This window comes from Harpegnathos saltator, unplaced genomic scaffold, assembly GCF_003227715.2.
Source record: "Harpegnathos saltator strain DR-91 unplaced genomic scaffold, Hsal_v8.6 scaffold628, whole genome shotgun sequence".
Taxonomy (NCBI): Eukaryota; Metazoa; Arthropoda; class Insecta; order Hymenoptera; family Formicidae; genus Harpegnathos; species Harpegnathos saltator.
Genome location: NW_020230458.1, coordinates 81650 through 100286, shown reverse-complemented (window position 1 = coordinate 100286; position 18637 = coordinate 81650). Strand labels below are relative to the sequence as shown.

At 38.6% G+C, this 18637-nt stretch overlaps 2 protein-coding genes across 4 annotated transcripts in view; one reads left to right on the top strand and one right to left on the bottom strand.

Moving 5' to 3' along the window:
• The window catches only part of Vav (Vav guanine nucleotide exchange factor), an 82523-nt gene extending 81559 nt beyond the window's left edge, over window positions 1-964 (top strand). For 2 of the 3 annotated variants that reach the window (XM_025304598.1, XM_025304597.1), the window contains exons 9-10: window positions 53-324; window positions 424-963. In XM_025304598.1, coding sequence (XP_025160383.1) covers window positions 53-324; window positions 424-781 — 630 coding nt within the window. In that variant the 3' untranslated portion in view covers window positions 782-963. Of the gene's footprint in view, window positions 1-52; window positions 325-423 lie in introns of all 3 variants that reach the window. The other variant, XM_025304599.1, reaches the window with a different exon arrangement.
• A 3794-nt stretch (window positions 965-4758) lies between these two features.
• On the bottom strand, window positions 4759-7128 carry LOC112589839 (uncharacterized). Its single transcript, XM_025304600.1, has 2 exons — window positions 5865-7128; window positions 4759-5374 (listed from the first exon to the last, which is right to left on the bottom strand). Exons 1-2 carry the CDS (start codon window positions 6026-6028, stop codon window positions 5158-5160), a joined length of 381 nt encoding a protein of 126 aa, XP_025160385.1. The 5' UTR covers window positions 6029-7128; the 3' UTR covers window positions 4759-5157.
• Window positions 7129-18637: the final 11509 nt, after the last annotated feature.

Here is an 18637-nt window from a genome sequence, read left to right as displayed (position 1 = left end):
TATAAATTTTTAAATATTTGCTGAATTCTAAAAGGAACTGTTCTTAATGCAGGGTTATAAATGCGAGACATGTCGTCTAGCCGTGCACAAACAGTGCATCGCGCACTCAGGTCGCTGTATGCCAGCACCGCCTTCACCGACACCACCTCCACCATTACCTTGCGAACGTGCTCTATCTGTGAAACTATGGTTTGTCGGAGAAATGGGCAGAGATGCAGCTTCGAACAAACTAGAATCTCGTGAAGACGGGACATACATGCTGCGCGTTCGTCCGGCGGGACAACCACGTCTTCAGCATGAAACTAATTACGCGCTTAGTATTAAGTGAGTTCCAAATCCATAAAAAAGAATTATATTATTCTACGTATATTTTTATTATTAAATTATGCTACATTATAATATAATGAACGTATTACATTTTAGAGCGGAAGGAGCGGTAAAACATATCCGTGTATTTAAGCGTGATGTGGAGGGCGCGGACTTTTATTATCTCAGCGAATCTCGTTTCTTCAAGAGCGTCGTCGAACTCGTTGAATACTACGAGCGGGCATCACTATCAGAAAACTTTGAGAAATTGGATCAGCGTCTACTATGGCCGTACCGGCGAATTTTGGCTAAAGCGCTTTTCGATTTCCATGGCTGCGAACGTAATCAATTGAGCCTGCGACGTGGTTGCCGGGTTGTAGTACTGAGCAAGGAGGGCGATGCCAAAGGGTGGTGGAAGGGTAAAATAGGAGATCAAGTAGGATTTTTTCCGAAAGAATACGTTGAAGAGGAATAGAACTATTAAGATTCTTATTCCCTCGCCGCGGAACTTTCGGTTAATGTTGTTAGAAGCAGGAAAATCTATATTGAAAATTTTTATGGATTATTTTATGGATAAATAGAAAGATATATTCATAAAATGATACAATCGATTGAATACATTTTTAAAATGCCCAGAAAATTTTTCTTTTATAATAATCAATAAATAAATGTATAATTGTAAAACATGATATGCAATCTTCTTGTTTAATCTACCTCCTCTCATGATTTTTTCACATTGATTTTTTATCTATTGGTTATTTAATTTTATGATTATTTATTAATCGTTAAAGCAAAGGAAAATTTCCGAGATATTTTAGGTATATGCTGAATTAATTGCAAAAGTCATTTTATGGATATATTTTTTTTATTTTGACGTAACTTGTAGAAATTTTCAGCATGGACTTCTTTGTTTCTGACATCATTGTTTAAGATGACTGCGGTAAGGAAACAGGAGTCTTTATGAAATTGTTACATCTCGTTGCGTATGATGTGTCGGGCTTCGAAAATAAATAAATTGTAAACTTGATAAACAAAACTCACAAAGTACTATTTCTTATGATTAGTTAAGCATTGATAATATTCAAGTACTAGAGTGACATCAAAGGACGTATTAGTCACATATTAATAATATCTCTGCCATCATAAAATGCGTCATTGATGTTATCATATTTACTGGATAAAGTACATAATCTAAAATTGCTCATGCATTAACAAGTATTTTGATCAATTAGACAAACAAACTGAAAATTAAAACTAAAATAATGAATATCAGTATGTAAAGAACAATTTTTCGAAAATATTGATATTTATTATCATAACGTTTCCTCTAAAATCTATATTTTGTTATATTCTAAAGCTTTAAGGCCTCTGGAGTTTTTTGTTACGCTCATTTTGAATGCTGATGTCAGAGAATGAGAAAATACACGTCTAAAAGCGTGTGCGAAATATTAAAATAAAAAGATATGTTCATAAAATTATATTTTCTACATGTTCATAAGATATATTTTATTGATTAACTCTTATAATCTGGGGAGCCACTATAGTAACGTAGCAGGAGTCTCAATGTTTATTAATCTATCTTTTGACATATATGAAAAAGTTCTAGTTCAAAAATTATAAAAGTCGCTCAAAAAATCACCCAGATTGTAAGGATTAATGATACTTTCCGATCTATTAGGTATATTTATAGAATATCAAAAAGCTGAAAGATTCTCCTATATTCCAATAATCAGCCGTATAATCCAATAAATAGCCGTAAAATTAATATGACTATAACTTTTTTTTTTAATATATAATTTTGCCATATGCATTTTATGGCTATTTATTGATTATTGAAATAAGAAAAAAATTTTCGGAATTTTTTGCTAATAGGCTCAATCACAGTTATGAAATGTTTTTTAATATATTAGAATTTAAACATGTATTTACTTATGTTTAAAGCTGTTGATTGCTCGTCACGTAATTGTTGATTGATGATATTAGAAATGAGAAAACACGTGCTCAAAATTTTTGCGTGCTATTTTAAAATAAAAAAGTATTCGTATGGAAAAATATTTTGTTAGAGCACACTTGTAAAATATATCGAACGCTATGATTTTTTCTTAAAAGTTAATCAACAATCGTAAAATGATTATAATAAGAGGCTGGTCATACGGAAGTGATTGCGCATGCGTATAATTAGGCCATATGAGTATTACAGTTATTTTATGACTGTTAATTGGCTATCAAGACAGAAATATGATATCCGAAACATTTTATAAGTACGCTCTAATATTTTAAAATATTCTTTTATACAAATATCTTTTAATTTGGAAGTAATACTCAAGAATTTTTAGTGCATCATTTCTTGCTTCTGGCGTTACTATTCAACATCGACAAACAACATAGAGAAGCACTTAGGAACCTTATAGTCATTAATCAAGATGAATGTAACGAGGATATAGAATGTGTCACCATGTGCATGTGCAACAATGCATCAATGTATGTCAAGGTTCACGGCTCATCATGATTATACTGGATAATGACGTCAGAAGCGAGAAATGACACATTGAAAATTTTTGCGTACCTTTTTCGCATAAAAAGATATTTGTACAAAAGAATATTAAAGGATCACTAGAACGTACTTGTAAAAAGCTCCGAACACTATGCTTTTTTTTGATAGATAATTAGTTTACTGGTTACCCGAAATCAAAGTTTCGTGCCAAAACAGGTCAAAGAAAATAATTCCATATTTTACATGAAAGCTTACTTATTAAGAGGTTTTCTTGAATCATTGATGATGAATCCAGAGTCGAAATTGCATATTTCAAAATGGAAGATCCATTATGGCGGCTCCAAATAACTAATTTTATTTCCTTATAGAGATGATCATATTTGATTAATTTATGTTTTTCGTATCGCTGATAATGAATCGAGTCGAAATTGCAAAATCTAAAATAGTGGATCAAACACGACAGCTTTTAGTGATTAACGGTAGTGATTAACGGTATTCCATTACCGGTATTCCATTACCGGATTAACGGTATTCCATGGGTATTTTTACTTCCGTTATTAGCGGGTGAAATATGTTGAAGAAAACTACTTCTTTGCCGAATGGGTTTGGTGGAAATCTCGGATTTACGACTATTATCGAAAAGTTGATACTATCATGATAATGAAAAACAAGTTTGTCTTCTCACTTGTTGAGGAATAAATTTTCAATTCCGTGTTCTATGAAAGGTCTAGCTCTCGTTTTTCAAATTTTATTATGAAGTGTGTATCAAACAATACAAAAATATTCAAAACTAACTTTAGAGAAAATTTGACCCTGAATTCGTAATGAATGATTCAAAAGATATAACAATCTTGAGTGCGTAATTAAAATGAAGTAATAAAATTTGAATGTCTTTAACCAATCCGTTATCTGCAACCAAAAAACATACTGAATTTGATATAAGTTCATAATCACTTGAACTGCTATATTAGATGTTACTTTGAATTTTGTAATCTCGACTCTGTTATTCATCATTAGCGATCCGAAAGAGGGAAAAGGAGGAGAAAGAGAAACAGAGATAGAAAAAGAGAGAGGGAGAGAGAGAGAAACAGAGATAGAAAGAGAGAAAGAGAGAAAGAGAGAGGGAGAGAGAATTGAGATATAAAGGACTTAGGAGCGGTTGTTCCAAATTCTTGGTAAGTTAACTGACAGTTAAATCATATGTCTGTCTTTGTCCAAGTTGAAGGAAAAACAAAGACAAACATATGATTTAACTATCGGCTAACTTACGAGAAGTTTGAATAACCGGGCTTTAACCTTTAGACTGCGGGACACTTGAGAACAAGACAATGATCGTGTGCAGTGTGGAGCTATCATGATGTTTCGCTTCTGCGCGTTACGATGTTAACAAATAAAGATGTCTAAGGAAGAAGTTGTTCGCATACAATGAGCTTTGAGCGTCGGACATCTTTAAACGCTGTTAGAGTGAACGTTGAATATCAGGTATATACAGGGTGGGAGGTTATATATAAGTTGACAACCCGAAATGTGAAGGTAGATTGGGTTAAGACAAACATAAAAGTCCCATACCGTTTTGCGAGATTCGCAATAATTATCGAGTTATTAATGACAGAAATCTGAAGAATGGGAGCGCGCCGACATAGATGATTGGAGAAGCGTTGCAGCTACTCAGGCCACAGCGCGACCCACTCGACCTAGCAACTGTTGGCGGCGTGCGGCGAGGCGTAGGTCCGGCGAGATAAAACAACGAATAACAGCACATTGTCTTTCCCCTCGCCGCGCACCGGTAACAGTTTCTGGATCAACTGGGCCGCGCTGCGGCCTAAGCAGCTGCAACGCTTCTCCAGTCATCTATGCCGGTGCGCTCCCACTCCTCAGATTTCTGTCATTAATAACTCGATAATTATTGCGAATCTCGCAAAACGGTATGGGACTTTTATGTTTGTCTTAACCCAATCTAACTTCACATTTCGGGTTGTCAACTTATAACCTCCCACCCTGTATAAGCATCATTTGCACTTTACAAGTTAAATTATTAGAGATGGACTCCATATATGTTGAGATGTATCAAAATGTAAGTTTTGAAGGAGTCACTTTATAAGGATAAAAAACAAATACTTTTTTAATTTTATCGTTCTTTGATATAAGATATTTGCAGGTGAGAACATTTATTTATCTTTATTCCTTTACGCTTTTTAACCTTTTGGCTGACAGTGTCTATAAGTACTTAATCAAAGCCTTACGAAGGTTATGTTGAAAGTTTTTAGATATTCTTAAACAAATGAATTTATTTAAACAATACATATTACAATTTTTCAAAATTCCTGAGCATCAATACACTTGTGCATTCTCAAAAACTAGTTATTAAATATTTTATTCCATTCTTGTTTTGACACCATCGATACTTCCTCATTGTAAGTTGCAAATACTTCTTCTGATGTTTCAAATCGACGTCCCCAAAGCTTTCCTTTCACTTTTGGGAACAATGCGAAATCGCAAAGAATAAAATTTGGAGAGTAAATAGATGAGATGAGACCACGGGTGCCACCTCTATGCCAGGCTTTGCTCGGAAGTCTAAAAAAAGCGGAGGAGGGTGGCAAGAACAAATAAAAATACATATCAAATTAAAAAGACGTATCAAATTAAAAATACGTATCAAATATTAAATTTTCGAATACATTAATATATTAACATATAAGTTCAAATTAAATATCGTGCGATACTAATAATTATTATAAAATTAAACATTATTTATATTATGAATATACGCATATTGCACTATCATATCGTTATGAAAAAATATTATGAAAAAATACGCTCTACCCAATATTTTAATATGTTAACATAATATTATGTTTAAATTAAACATATAATTTTATACGTTAGTAAAAATAAATACATAACTATTATTTGATTAAAATATTATTTGATTAAAATTTGATGAAAATTTATAAAAATTTTTAAAGTGTGTTAAGACTTAAAGCTATATTATTTTTTTCTCTCTCTCTTTTTCTCTCTGTCCGATTATAAAAAATAGGGAAAATATAATCTCTCTTCTTCTCACATCATATGACTCGGAGATTTTTCTCTTGAACCAGAAAGCCGGAGATTTTGTGTTTCGCCTGGAGATTTCGGGCGAAAACTGAAGAGGTGGCAACCATGGATAGGACTCGAACTTGATTTTCCTGCAAAATCTCCTAAATTCTCGCCGCTGTGTGAGACGTGCATTGTCGTGTCAGAATGAAATGGTGAAGTATCGACCTTGGATATGTAGAAGCCCGCGCCTCAAAGACTTTCGGAAGGCAGTGCGTAAGATACCACTCTGCTGTCACAGTGCGTTCTAATGGAACAATCACTATATGGTCTGCTTTTGTGAAGAAAGATCATAATTTTCTCTACGCTCCGTTGTTATTACATTTTTTATGGTTTCATTTTGAAAACACCAATTGCTATTTTATTTCTGAATCATAATAACATATCCAAGTTTCATCATCTATGACGATATAATATTACAAACGTTCTTTGCCCTTTTCTAAACCTTTGCAGCATATAACGATATCGACCAGCTTTTCCTTTTGCTCAGACGTAAACAAATGTGACACTCAACGACTGCATCGCTTTGTGAGATGCAGGTGATCCATAATTATCGTCTGCGCTGCAGTTGATCCGATTTTCAGGATCGCTTCTATTTTCCCATAAGCTATTTGCCGGTCTTCTTTCATTAGTTTTTTTACAGCAGCAATATTTTTGTCCGTTTGAGGACGCCCAGAGCGTGGCTCGTCTTTAAAACTTTGCCTCCACGTTTAAATTCGGCAAACCAATTGAACACTGCAGCACGTGATGGAGCCGAGTCCCCAAAATAGACCCCTGCGCCATTAATTTAATATCGCCGGCGGCGATGGAAAATTAGTCAGCGGCGGCGGATTCGTCGAAAATTTTCGTTATCGGCGGCGGCGGTATCAGCGTATACTAATTTACCGGCGGCAGTGGCGGACGGCGGCGTCAGGACATTTTTTCTTATATTAATAACAATTGAATATCAAAATATTAAAGTAGTTTTTCTATGCTTTAGGGAGAAAGAAAAAAATGGTTTCTACAAGAAACTACAGAAAGGTACAAGACGCGAAAATGCCTGTCGCACAGATAGTTTAGATAACATATAGCCAATAAGCAGGACAGATATAAAAATGAGATAAAGAAAGAAAGAGAGTATCCGAGTGACGTTTTCGAATGCAGCCTGGAGAGTAGTAACTACACATGGCACGCAGCTAATCGTGTTAGTATGTTAAAATCAATGAGGAATATTTATATATAGGGTGTTTGATAGCTGATCATGCAGACGAAAGTTGGAGATAGATTGGGTGTAGCCGAGAAGAAAAGTCATGTACCATAATGTCAAATTGGCAATAGTTACCGAGTTATTAATTAAAACATGTGAGCCAACGAGCGCGTAGAGAGCGGAGGGCAGCCGCAGTAAGCACGTAGACATTTGATACAGGCGGAGTCAGCGAGTGGCGGTAGGCAAGCGCGCGCGGCGAGGAGCAACGTAAGCGACAAGAGGCGATCGCGCGCGACGAGGAGCGAGCGAGCTTTTTCTTTATAGCTTTTTCCTTATAGCTCGCTCACTCCTCGTCATTCGCGCTCGCTCGCTCTTCGTCGCGCTCGCTCGCCTCTTGTCGCTTGCGCTCGCTCGCTCCTCATCGCGCGCACTCGCCTCTTGTCGTTTACGTTGCTCCTCGCCACGCGCGCTTGCCTACCGCCACTCGCTGACTCCGCCTGTATCAAATGTCTACGTGCTTACTGCAGTCGCCCTCCGCTCTCTACGCGCTCGTTGGCTCACATGTTTTAATTAATAACTCGATAACTATTGGCAATTTGACATTGTGGTACATGACTTTTCTTTTCGGCTACACCCAATCTATCTCCAATTTTCGTCTGCATGATCAGCTATCAAACACCCTGTATATATAATAAGAATTATTATTATCCAGAATATATAATAATAAGACTTGAAATGTCATTACTTTTTCTTTATTATAGATTTTTTTCCATCTTTTAGATAAAACAAAATATAAAAATTTATTCTGTAACAGAATATTTCTTTTAGTAAACCAGCATATTTCTTATTTAATTTTATGACTTGAAATATGTAATCCTTATTAATTCAAAATTATCGTATATGAGTAAGATTTTATTAGCTTTTGGTGGTTTTAATGAAGAACGTTTTGCTGTAATAAGTAAACCTGCAGAAGAGAATGCACGTTCAGATGCTGAACTTATAATTGATATAGCATGCACGCAACACATCAATTTATATAAATTTGGAAGCCACAGCTTAATTTCATTCCATCATTATAAATCTTCAACAGACTCTGATATATGTAGATATTTTTTAATTTCGATAAGAATAGGATCATAGGAGGAAACTGGGCTTGTATGCTTTGCAGCTAATTCTAATCGTAATTTCTTAACTCCTAGAAGTTGACGTGGCTTAATAGAATTATCATTTACTTTTTTGTTAACTACCTGTTGTGCATGGTAAAGTACGGTTAAATATAGAAATTTATCTGTAGCAGTATTTTAAGAATAGAAATATATACAGGGTACAGAACTTTAACACACCAGCACCATAGATAGGAGCGTAGAGCTAAGTGAGAGGAACAAAAAAGTCCTGTTCTATTTTGCGATAACTGTTATAGTTTTTGAATAATAACCGCGTAAAGTTCTGCGAATTTAACTCGAAACTTAGCTCTACGTCCCTGGTGTGTTAAAGTTCTGGGACATCCTGTATAAGATGAGACAACAACTATTATTATCACACCTTAAATATTTTCGAAGCAAAAAACCTTCATATTCAGAAAACTATTTCATCTATAAAAAAAGCGTAATTATTAGGAAACATTTTCTTCTTGGATGCAATAGCTTTGAAGATTTGAAGACGTGAAGGTCATCTTAATTTTGTTACAAAATTATTTAAAATAATAATAGTTATTGTCTCTGTGTATGGTGATTGATATAAGTTGTTGCAAATGCAAATTACATAAAAATTTTTATTAATTATGATATATTAGAAAGTTTTATTTATGATAAATTCAATTTAAAGTAAAAAATGCATTAGAAATATAATTTAATTGAAAATATCTATGAATTGATTTTTATTATTTGAATAACATGTAAATAAAATAATTAGACCTATTTATAAAACAAGTAAACTTACTTATTAAAACATTATATTATCTGATAGTTTAATAACAATTCAGGCAATTTTTACTAGTGAAAATATATTTTATTAGAAAAAAAATATTTTTTTAATATTATCAAATGTAATAGTGAATTCGGTCTTTTATCCTAGTGCAAACTGAGTGCGCACTATAGTCGCTTATAGTTTGTTTTTATATTTAAGATTGTTTTAAATATATGTATTTTAGATATATCTTCAACAAGTTCTTAAATAATAAAACAATTCATATAGATGCCGTACAGATTATTTTACTACCTAAAAATATTTGAAAATATAGACACTCTGTAAATATAAGAATAAATTACGAATAAGCCTTAGTACGCACTCAATATACAATAGTGCAAAGAGCAGAATTTGCTATAAAACATCATTTAATAGGTACATTCGGCAATGTAAATCGGAAGCATCGGATTGCTGGGGTGCTATTCCGTATGCTTAACAACTATCGGTGTCGTTTACAAAGTTGCGCAGCTTTTCTATAGTATACAAAAGTTGCGTAGTACTGTTAACGACATCAATAGTTGTCAGTAAGCGTGTATAGCACCCCAGCAATCCGATGCCTCCGATTTACATTGCCGAACGCACCTAATATTGATAACTGAAATATAAAAATAATTTTACCTGCTCATTTAAATTATGTAAAGAAACCATTTTGTGAATCATATATTTCAAAAACTTTTCAAAAGATTGCTGTTTTTTTGCAAGATATTCTGCAATTCTTTTCATATTTTGAAAAGTCGGATCTAAAAGTGCAGCACAAACATAAATTTCATGAATTGGAAATCTTTTATCTAAATTTATAAAAGTATTTATTTTAAGTTGCTTTATTATGAAAGAATCATCCTCGTTTACATGCATGTTACTTTCAATTTCTGCCCTATAAAGATTGAAAAAAAAATTTAAATAGAATATAGTAAAGTTTTTTTAACTATATTAAAATTAAAATAAAGTTCATATTATCTAGTTTAGCGAAACATTTTCGTATATGATAATAAATAATTCACATTATTCATGATAATTATTATATTGATTACCTTTTAGGCAAATTTAACATATAATTATACTAGGTGCGCAACTAAGTTTCCGGGTTTCACACATGGATGGCGCTAACGACGCATGTAGTCGACATACATGTCTGAAGTTGTGTTTTTTTATAGCTTGGACATCTGTTAACAATAACCAGTCGTAATACCAATACATATCGCAACGCAAAAATATTTTTTCTAACAATGAAGATGTCGAGTTTTATGCCAAATAAACAGCATTTGCGGGAAGCTTTGCTTTTCTACTTTAACTTGAAGAAAAGTGCAGCTGAAGCACGTTGTTTGCTTGAGGAGGCCTACGGCGAACATGCACCATCGAAAACTACCTGTGAAGATTGGTTTAAATGCTTCAGAAGTGGCGTTTTCGACACTGAGGACAAGGAGCGCTCCGGAAGACCAAAAACAATTGAGGACGCCGATCTGCAAGCGTTATTGGATGAAGATGATACGCAAACATAAGATCAACTTGCGGAAGCATTAAACATGACTCGCCAAAGTATTTCCAAACGTTTACATGCCATGGGAAAAATTCAAAAGGAAGGAAAATGGGTGCCGCATGAGTTGACTGAGAGACAAATGGAAAATCGAAGAGTCACTTCCGAAATTTTGCTTTTGCGGCATGAGAGAAAGAGTTTTCTGCATCGAATTGTTACTGCCAATGAGAAGTGGATATATTTCGAGAATCCCAAACGCAAGAAATCGTGACTTTCACCTGGCGAAGCATCAACATCGACGGCACGGCCAAATCGCTTCGGAAAGAAGACAATGCTTTGCGTTTGGTGGGACCAAAAAGGAATTGTGTACTGTGAGCTGTTGAAACCGGGTGAAGCTGTCAATGGGCATCGCTACAATAACTGATCAATTTGAACCATGCATTGCTCGAAAAACGACCAGAATGGGACATGAGACACGAACGAGTGATATTGCAGCACGACAACGCTCCGTGCCATCGCACTTCCATCGTTCAGGACACGCGTTCAAAACGCTGAAATGGGATCTGCTACCGCACCCGCCGTATTTGCCAGACCTAGCCCCTTCCACTTGTTCCGGTCGATGCATGGCCTGGGTGGGCTTACTATCTTACTATCTTTGAAATTACTTGTTCTTGGACGAATTCTAAGACAATTTTTTCTCTTGCAAAATGTTATTCAAAGTTTAGTTTTTTAATTATAAAAATAAGCAGTTTGTTTATTACGTGTCAGATATAGAAGATAGGTAAGGATGACACGTCAGACGCAGGCGATGAAGTTGAACAACATCTGATGCAATGAGTCGATGCACGTGATAAGATTGTACACATTATTTTTGTAACTTCCGTTAATGATCGTGCGTATCGTATTAAGTGCTGCGAGGGAGATCCACGAAGTCGATACGCATTTCTTTCCTTCGATGATTGCACAACGAAATGTAATAGTTGACGGCAATGTTATCCGGTATGTACGGGTTAATGTGGTCGCCAAGCAACAAGGATTAATGCGATTGTAATAATAAATAAAGTATTTTAAATTAGTAGGACACGATTATAACATAATGTTTGAGGATAAAATATTTGATTACGCGAGCATTTTCCCAAACAAATAAAATTTGAAAATATAAACGAGAAAGACAAAATGTCAATCGCAGTTTAAAAAGCATAAGATATCCTTACTTTTGAAGAAACCGATGGATTTGTATTCTTTTTATTATTATATTATTATTTATCTTGAAAGTGACAGCTTTTACCACTTATTAGCGCGCGTTCGTTTCTGTAATATTAAAGAGATTTATTTTCAATTTTATATTTGGTTCAATCGTGAGTTATAGACTTTTCTTCCTTCTTATAATAAGTAAAATTAAAAAGAACAGAAATTAGCATTCCATTTTTGTTTTCTTTCGTTTGATGGTGAGTTGTGTCGTCTCTGCTTATCTCCTATACACGTACCTGACTCGTAATAGCAAACTACTTATTTTTATAACTTCACGTTTCGGGTTGTCAACTTATAACCTCCCACCCTGTATAGGGTGGGTGGTTATAAGTTTACAACCTGAAGTGTACAGGTAGATTACATTAAGACAAACATACAAGTCCCATACCGTTTACCGAGATTCGCAATAATTATCGAGTTATTAATGACAGCAATTTTGAGGAGTGGGAGCGCGCCGGCATAGATAATTGGAGAAACGTTGCAGCTGCTCAAGCTACGGCGCGGCCCACTCGGCCCAGCAACTGTGGGCGGTGTGCGGTGAGACGTACTTCTGACGAGATAAAACAACGAATAGCGGCGCGTTGTCCTTCCCCTCGTCTTTCCGCTATGTCGGCGCGCTTCTACTCCTCAGATTTCTGTCATTAATAACTCGATAATTATTGCGAATCTTGCAACACGGTATGGGACTTTTATGTTTGTCTTAACCCAATCTACCTTCACACTTCGGGTGGGCAGCTTATAACCGGCCACCCTATAAATGCGAGTTTTCGTCACGCGTCCTCCTCGCGGAGATGATTATCGGTGCTATTCTTTCCATACCACCTAGCGGTAGATACCATGGCGCGTTTTTTTTATAGTGGTATCCCCAGGAGGCCTAATCCACTGTACATTAATGCATCAATGTAAAAACTGCTCGAAGTGCCGTCCTTCTTCTCGCATACAAAATTTGGCTCTTCGTTTAATATCGCGCGTTGCTCGGTGCGTCATTTCCGACGTGATAGTATTGAAGGCCGCGACAATTGCCTCACGTACTTCTTGTTCTGTACCATCACACCGCTGTTCGATTAAATTCTTAACGTGACTCCATAAGAAATAATCGAGCACATTATGGTCAGGAGATCGCGGCGGCCAGGTGATCGAACCACCTCGACCTATCCACCTTTCCAGAAAACGCATATCTAATGCATCTCGCACTTGCCGGCTAAAGTGCGCAGGAGCTCCATCGTGTTGAAAGATCAACTCCGCTCGTGCCTGTAGAGGGACGTCCTCGAGTAGCCCTGGGAGTTGATTTTTGATAAAATCCGCGTAAATTTCGCCATTAAGCCGAGGTGGCAAAAAGTACGGGCCGATCTGAAAATTATGAAATGTTAGAAAATCATTGCGAGAAAGAAGCTTCTTCAATCGAATGATACTCACCACTCGGTCCGCAATTACTCCGGCCCAAACATTAATACTCCAGCGGTACTGGAACGCGCCTTCTCGAACGGCGTGTGGATTTTCCTCCTGCCACAATAGGAAATACCGCGAATTAAACACGCCGTTCGGTGTAAAGGTCGACTCGTCCGTCCACAGGATGCGGTCGGGGAATGAAATATCCCGCCGACACTGCATGAGTAAACCTATGCATTTCAACGGTGATTATTAAAATCAATAAACTGGCAACAAAAGAAATAACTTGTAAACCAATACCTTCACAGGAAAAGACGCGCTTCTGCTCATCTACTGGGAGAAGTTGCTGCACGCGGTGGAAATGATACGGGCACAGATTATTCTCCCGTAATGTGCGCCGCACCAAATTGTGCGAGACATCCAATGCAGTCGCTACCTTTCGCGTGCTGTTGCCGGAGTCTCTCTCAAATTCGTGCAAAATGCGCTCTTCAGTATTTACATTCTGCACTCTTTCACCTTCTTCTCGTGTATGTCGCAGGACCGATCCCGTCGCCTTTAATTTCGCAATATACGAGACAATTGTATGTCGAGAGGGTTTGTCGCGCGCGGGAAATCATTCTGCGTATAAACGTTCCACGGCAAGTGCGTTCTCACCTGCCAAACCGTACGTTATAATCATATCGGCGTATTCACTCGCGGTGAACATCTTTACACGTTTCTTCCAATAATTATTTCCTCAGGCTGTATTGTCCACTGAGACCGTGTCCGCAGTCGCATTCTACGAGTTTGCCTAAAACAATTGACGATCGACGAAGACATTCTTATATCACATCTCAACGGCGAATCTTTTTACACCGTCTTCGTCGATTGTCAATTGTTTTAGGCAAACTCGTAGAATGCGACTGCGGACACGGCCTCAGTGGACAATATAGCCTGAAGAAATAATTATTGGAAGAAACGTGTAAAGATGTTCACCGCGAGTGAATACACCGATATGATTATAACGTACGGTTTGGCAGGTGAGAACGGGATCGGTCCTGCGACATACACGAGAAGAAGGTAAAAGAGTGCAGAATGTAAATACTGAAGAGCGCATTTTGCACGAATTTGAGAGAGACCCCGGCAACAGCACGCGAAAGGTAGCGACTGCATTGGATGTCTCACGCAATTTGGTGCGACGCACATTACGAGAGAATAATCTGCGTCCGTATCATTTTCAACGCGTGCAGCAACTTCTCCCAGCAGATGAGCAGAAGCGCGTCTTTTCCTGTGAAGGTATTGGTTTACAAGTTATTTCTTTTGTTGCCAGTTTATTGATTTTATTAATCACCGTTGAAATGCATAGGTTTACTCATGCAGTGTCGGCGGGATATTTCATTCCCCGACCGCATCCTGTGGACGGACAAGTCGACCTTTACACCGAACGGCGTGTTTAATTCGCGGAATTTCCTATTGTGGCAGGAGGAAAATCCACACGCCGTTCGAGAAGGCACGTTCCAGTACTGTTGGAGTATTAATGTTTGGGCCGGAGTAATTGCGGACCGAGTGGTGAGTATCATTCAATTGAAGAAACTTCTTTCTCGCAATGATTTTCTAACATTTCATAATTTTCAGATCGGTCCGTACTTTTTGCCACCTCGGCTTAATGGCGAGATTTACGCGGATTCTATCAAAAATCAACTCCCAGGGCTACTCGAGGACATCCCTCTACAGGCACGAGCGGAGTTGATCTTTCAACACGATGGAACTCCTGCGCACTTTAGCCGGCAAGTGCGAGATGCATTAGATATGCGTTTTCTGGAAAGGTGGATAGGTCGAGGTGGTTCGATCACCTGGCCGCCGTGATCTCCTGACCATAATGTGCTCGATTATTTCTTATGGGGTCACGTTAAGAATTTAATCGAACAGCGGTGTGATGGTACAGAACAAGAAATACGTGAGGCAATTGTCGCGGCCTTCAATACTATCATGCCGAAAATGACGCACCGAGCAACGCGCGATATTAAACGAAGAGCCAAATTTTGTATGCGAGAAGAAGGACGGTACTTCGAGCAGTTTTTTTACATTGATGCATTAATGTACAGTGGATTAGGCCTCCTGGGGATACCACTATAAAAAAAACGCGCCGTGGTATCTACCGCTTGGTGGTGTGGAAAGGATAGCACCGACAATCATCTCCGCGAGGAGAACATGTGACGAAAACTCGCATTTATAGGGTGGCCGGTTATAAGCTGCCCACCCAAAATGTGAAGGTAGATTGGGTTAAGGCAAACATAAAAGTCCCATACCGTGTTGCAAGATTCGCAATAATTATCGAGTTATTAATGACAGAAATCTGAGGAGTAGAAGCACGCCGACATAACGGAAAGACGAGGGGAAGGACAACGTGCCGCTATTCGTTGTTTTATCTCGTCAGAAGTACGTCTCGCCGCACACCGCCCACAGTTGCTGGGCCAAGTGGGCCGCGCCGTAGCCTGAGCAGCTGCAACGTTTCTCCAATCATCTACAGTCTGTAAAGTAAGAGCGTGCACGGCATAAATGGCAGTTGGCTTCAAATATCGTCCTAGTTTTTTGTGAGCCAATAGATGAAATCTTTGTCGTGAATACTTTGTCACAAAAGATTCAGTTGGCGTCGAACTCTAACCTGAGAAACACGTTAACCGCCATGAGTGCCGCATATGCATCGCGCTACGAGGCTGTGTTCCTTTGTTCTCACCCCAAAGGACCAAAAATGTAATATGCAGTGGCTGCTAAATACATGGGAAAGTCAAAATCGTTCGTCGGTAAGTGGGTTCAGCAATATAAGAAGATCAAAAATGTCGATGACTTGCCAGAACGTGGTTCGATAGGCAAAGTGACGCCGAATATGGAAAAAAAATTGGGAATTTGTTTAAGCGGAACCCGACCTTAATGCTTAAAATTTATGAGAAATGTTTGTTGTCGACTGCCGGACGATGCTTCATAGAAAAAACGAGGACTGGATTTTACAGGAAGACAACGACCCAAAACACCGGAGCAAGCTTTGCACCGAGTGGAAAGAGCAGTCTGGCATCGTCACACTTGATTGGCCATCGCAGTCGCCAGATGCAAATCCCATTGAAAATGTGTGGGCATGTCTCAAGCACAAGCTTCGAGGAAAAAGAGTGTGCACTTTGAAGCAGCTGACACGACAAATTCGTCTCATTTGGAGGTCTTTACCGAACGAATACGCAGTCAACTTAGTGGAAAGTGTGCCTCGGAGATGCCAGACAATTATGAATGCCGGTGATGACTGGACTCATTATTAATGGTATAGCATTTTTCTTCTCATGGAGTACAACAAATCCATGTACTTAAAAATCATTAAAAATAAATTTTTCTACACATTAACCCGTGCACGCTCTTACTTTACAGACTGTATGCTGGCGTGCTCCCACTCCTCAAGATTTCTGTCATTAATAACTCGATAATTATTGCGAATCTCGGTAAACGGTATGGGACTTTTATGTTTGTCTTAATGTAATCTACCTGTACACTTCAGGTTGTAAACTTATAATTACTCACTCTGTATATAACCGACTACAATTTATAATTCTACCGTTTACTTATACAGGGTACAGGGTTTACTTATACAGAACATTGGGACACGGGCTCCGTAGGGACATAGAGCTAAGTGAGATGAACAAAAAAGTCATCTACCATAATGTGAAAATCGTAATAGTTTTTTAGTAATAACCGTGTAAAGTTTGGCGTTTTCCACGCCCATCGTGACCTATAGACGCTCCGCGGCAAGCTGTATGCGTAAGAGCTGAGCAATAACGCGTCTCGCGCTGACTGTCGCGATGGCATCTTGGCGCTTTGACGCCGCGCAAGCCGTGTTATCGCTCAGCCTCTACGCATACAGCTTGCCGCGGAGTGTCTATAGGCCGCAATGGGCGTGGAGAACGCCAAACTTTACGCGGTTATTACTAAAAAACTATTACGATTTTCACATTATGGTAGAGGACTTTTTTGTTCCTCTCACTTAGCTCTATGTCCTTACGGAGCCTGTGTTCCAAAGTTCTGAGACACCCTGTATATATATATGTACATATACAGGGTGTTTCAAAGCTTCTCATGCAGACGAAAGTTGGAGATAGATTGGGTGTAGCCGAGAAGAGAGGTCATGTACCATAATGTCAAATTGGCAATAGTTACCAAATTATTAATTAAAACATGTGAGCCAACGAGCGCGTAGAGAGGGCGGCCGCAGTAAGCACGTAGACATTTGATACAGGCGGAATCAGCGAGTGGCGGTAGGCGAGCGCGCGCGGCGAGGGGCAATGTAAGCGATAAGAGGCGAACGCGCGCGACGAGGAGCGAGCGAGCGCGAACGACCAGGAGCGACCGACCGTCTATCGTCACTCGCTGACTCCGCCTGTATCAAATGCTTACTGCGGCCACCCTTCGCTCTCTACGTGCTCGTTGGCTCACATGTTTTAATTAATAACTCGGCAATTATTGCCAATTTAAGACATTAAGGTACATGACTTTTCTTCTCGGCTACACCCAATCTATCTCCAACTTTCGTCTGCATGATAAGCTTTCAAACACCCTGTACACAGAGTGTCTCAGAACTTTGAAACACGGGCTCCGTAGGGACATAGAGCTAAGTGAGAAGAACAAAAAAATCCTGTACCGTAATGTGAAAATCGTAATAGTTTTTTAGTAATAACCGCGTAAAGTTTGGCGTTTTCCACGCCCATCGCGGCCTATAGACGCTCCGCGGCAAGCTGTGTGCGTAGGAGCTGAGCAATAACGCGTCTCGCGCTGACCGTCGCGCGGCGTCAAAGCGCCAAGACGCCATCGCGACGGTCAGCGCGAGACGCGTTATTGCTCAGCTCCTACGCACACAGCTTGCCGCGGAGCGTCTATAGGCCGCGATGGGCGTGGAAAACGCCAAACTTTACGCGGTTATTACTAAAAAACTATTACGATTTTCACATTATGGTACAGGATTTTTTTGTTCTTCTCACTTAGCTCTATGTCCCTACGGAGCCCGTGTCTCAAAGTTCTGAGACACCCTGTATATACAGTACCTATTAAAAGTTCCGGACCTAAATAATTTTTGAATGGTTTAAAATGTAGGATTGAAATTTATAGGGATATAATGGGATTACAAAGTCTATTATTTAACTACAAAAACACTCACCTCTACACCCCCATGGGACGGGGGGAAAGGGAAGCCAAAAAATCTTAAATGGCATTGAGGCAAATGGGGTTGAGTGATGGCTCGTTCGAAAAGACTTTCCGAGACGAAAACAACGCGAGCTCACCGAGGTCTCTACGATTTTTTTTCGCAGTGTTATGATCATTTGAACATTTCTATTGAGATTTTGCGATAGTGAGGGCCTATGGCGACAACAGAAGAAAAATAAGACTTCACGCGAGCACGCGCGTTCCTGAGTGAGTGTGTGTGTGTGTGTTTGTGTGCGCACGCGCGCGCGTGTGTGCGTGCGTG

What these genes read in the sequence shown, in the direction of transcription:
- LOC112589839 (XM_025304600.1), bottom strand. Translation starts at nt 6,028, where the DNA reads ATGCACGTCTCACACAGCGGCGAGAATTTAGGAGATTTTGCAGGAAAA. An exon ending in AAATCTCCGAGTCATATGAT is followed by an intron (nt 5,375 to 5,864) that starts GTGAGAAGAAGA and finishes CGCTTTTTTTAG; the next exon opens with ACTTCCGAGCAAAGCCTGGC.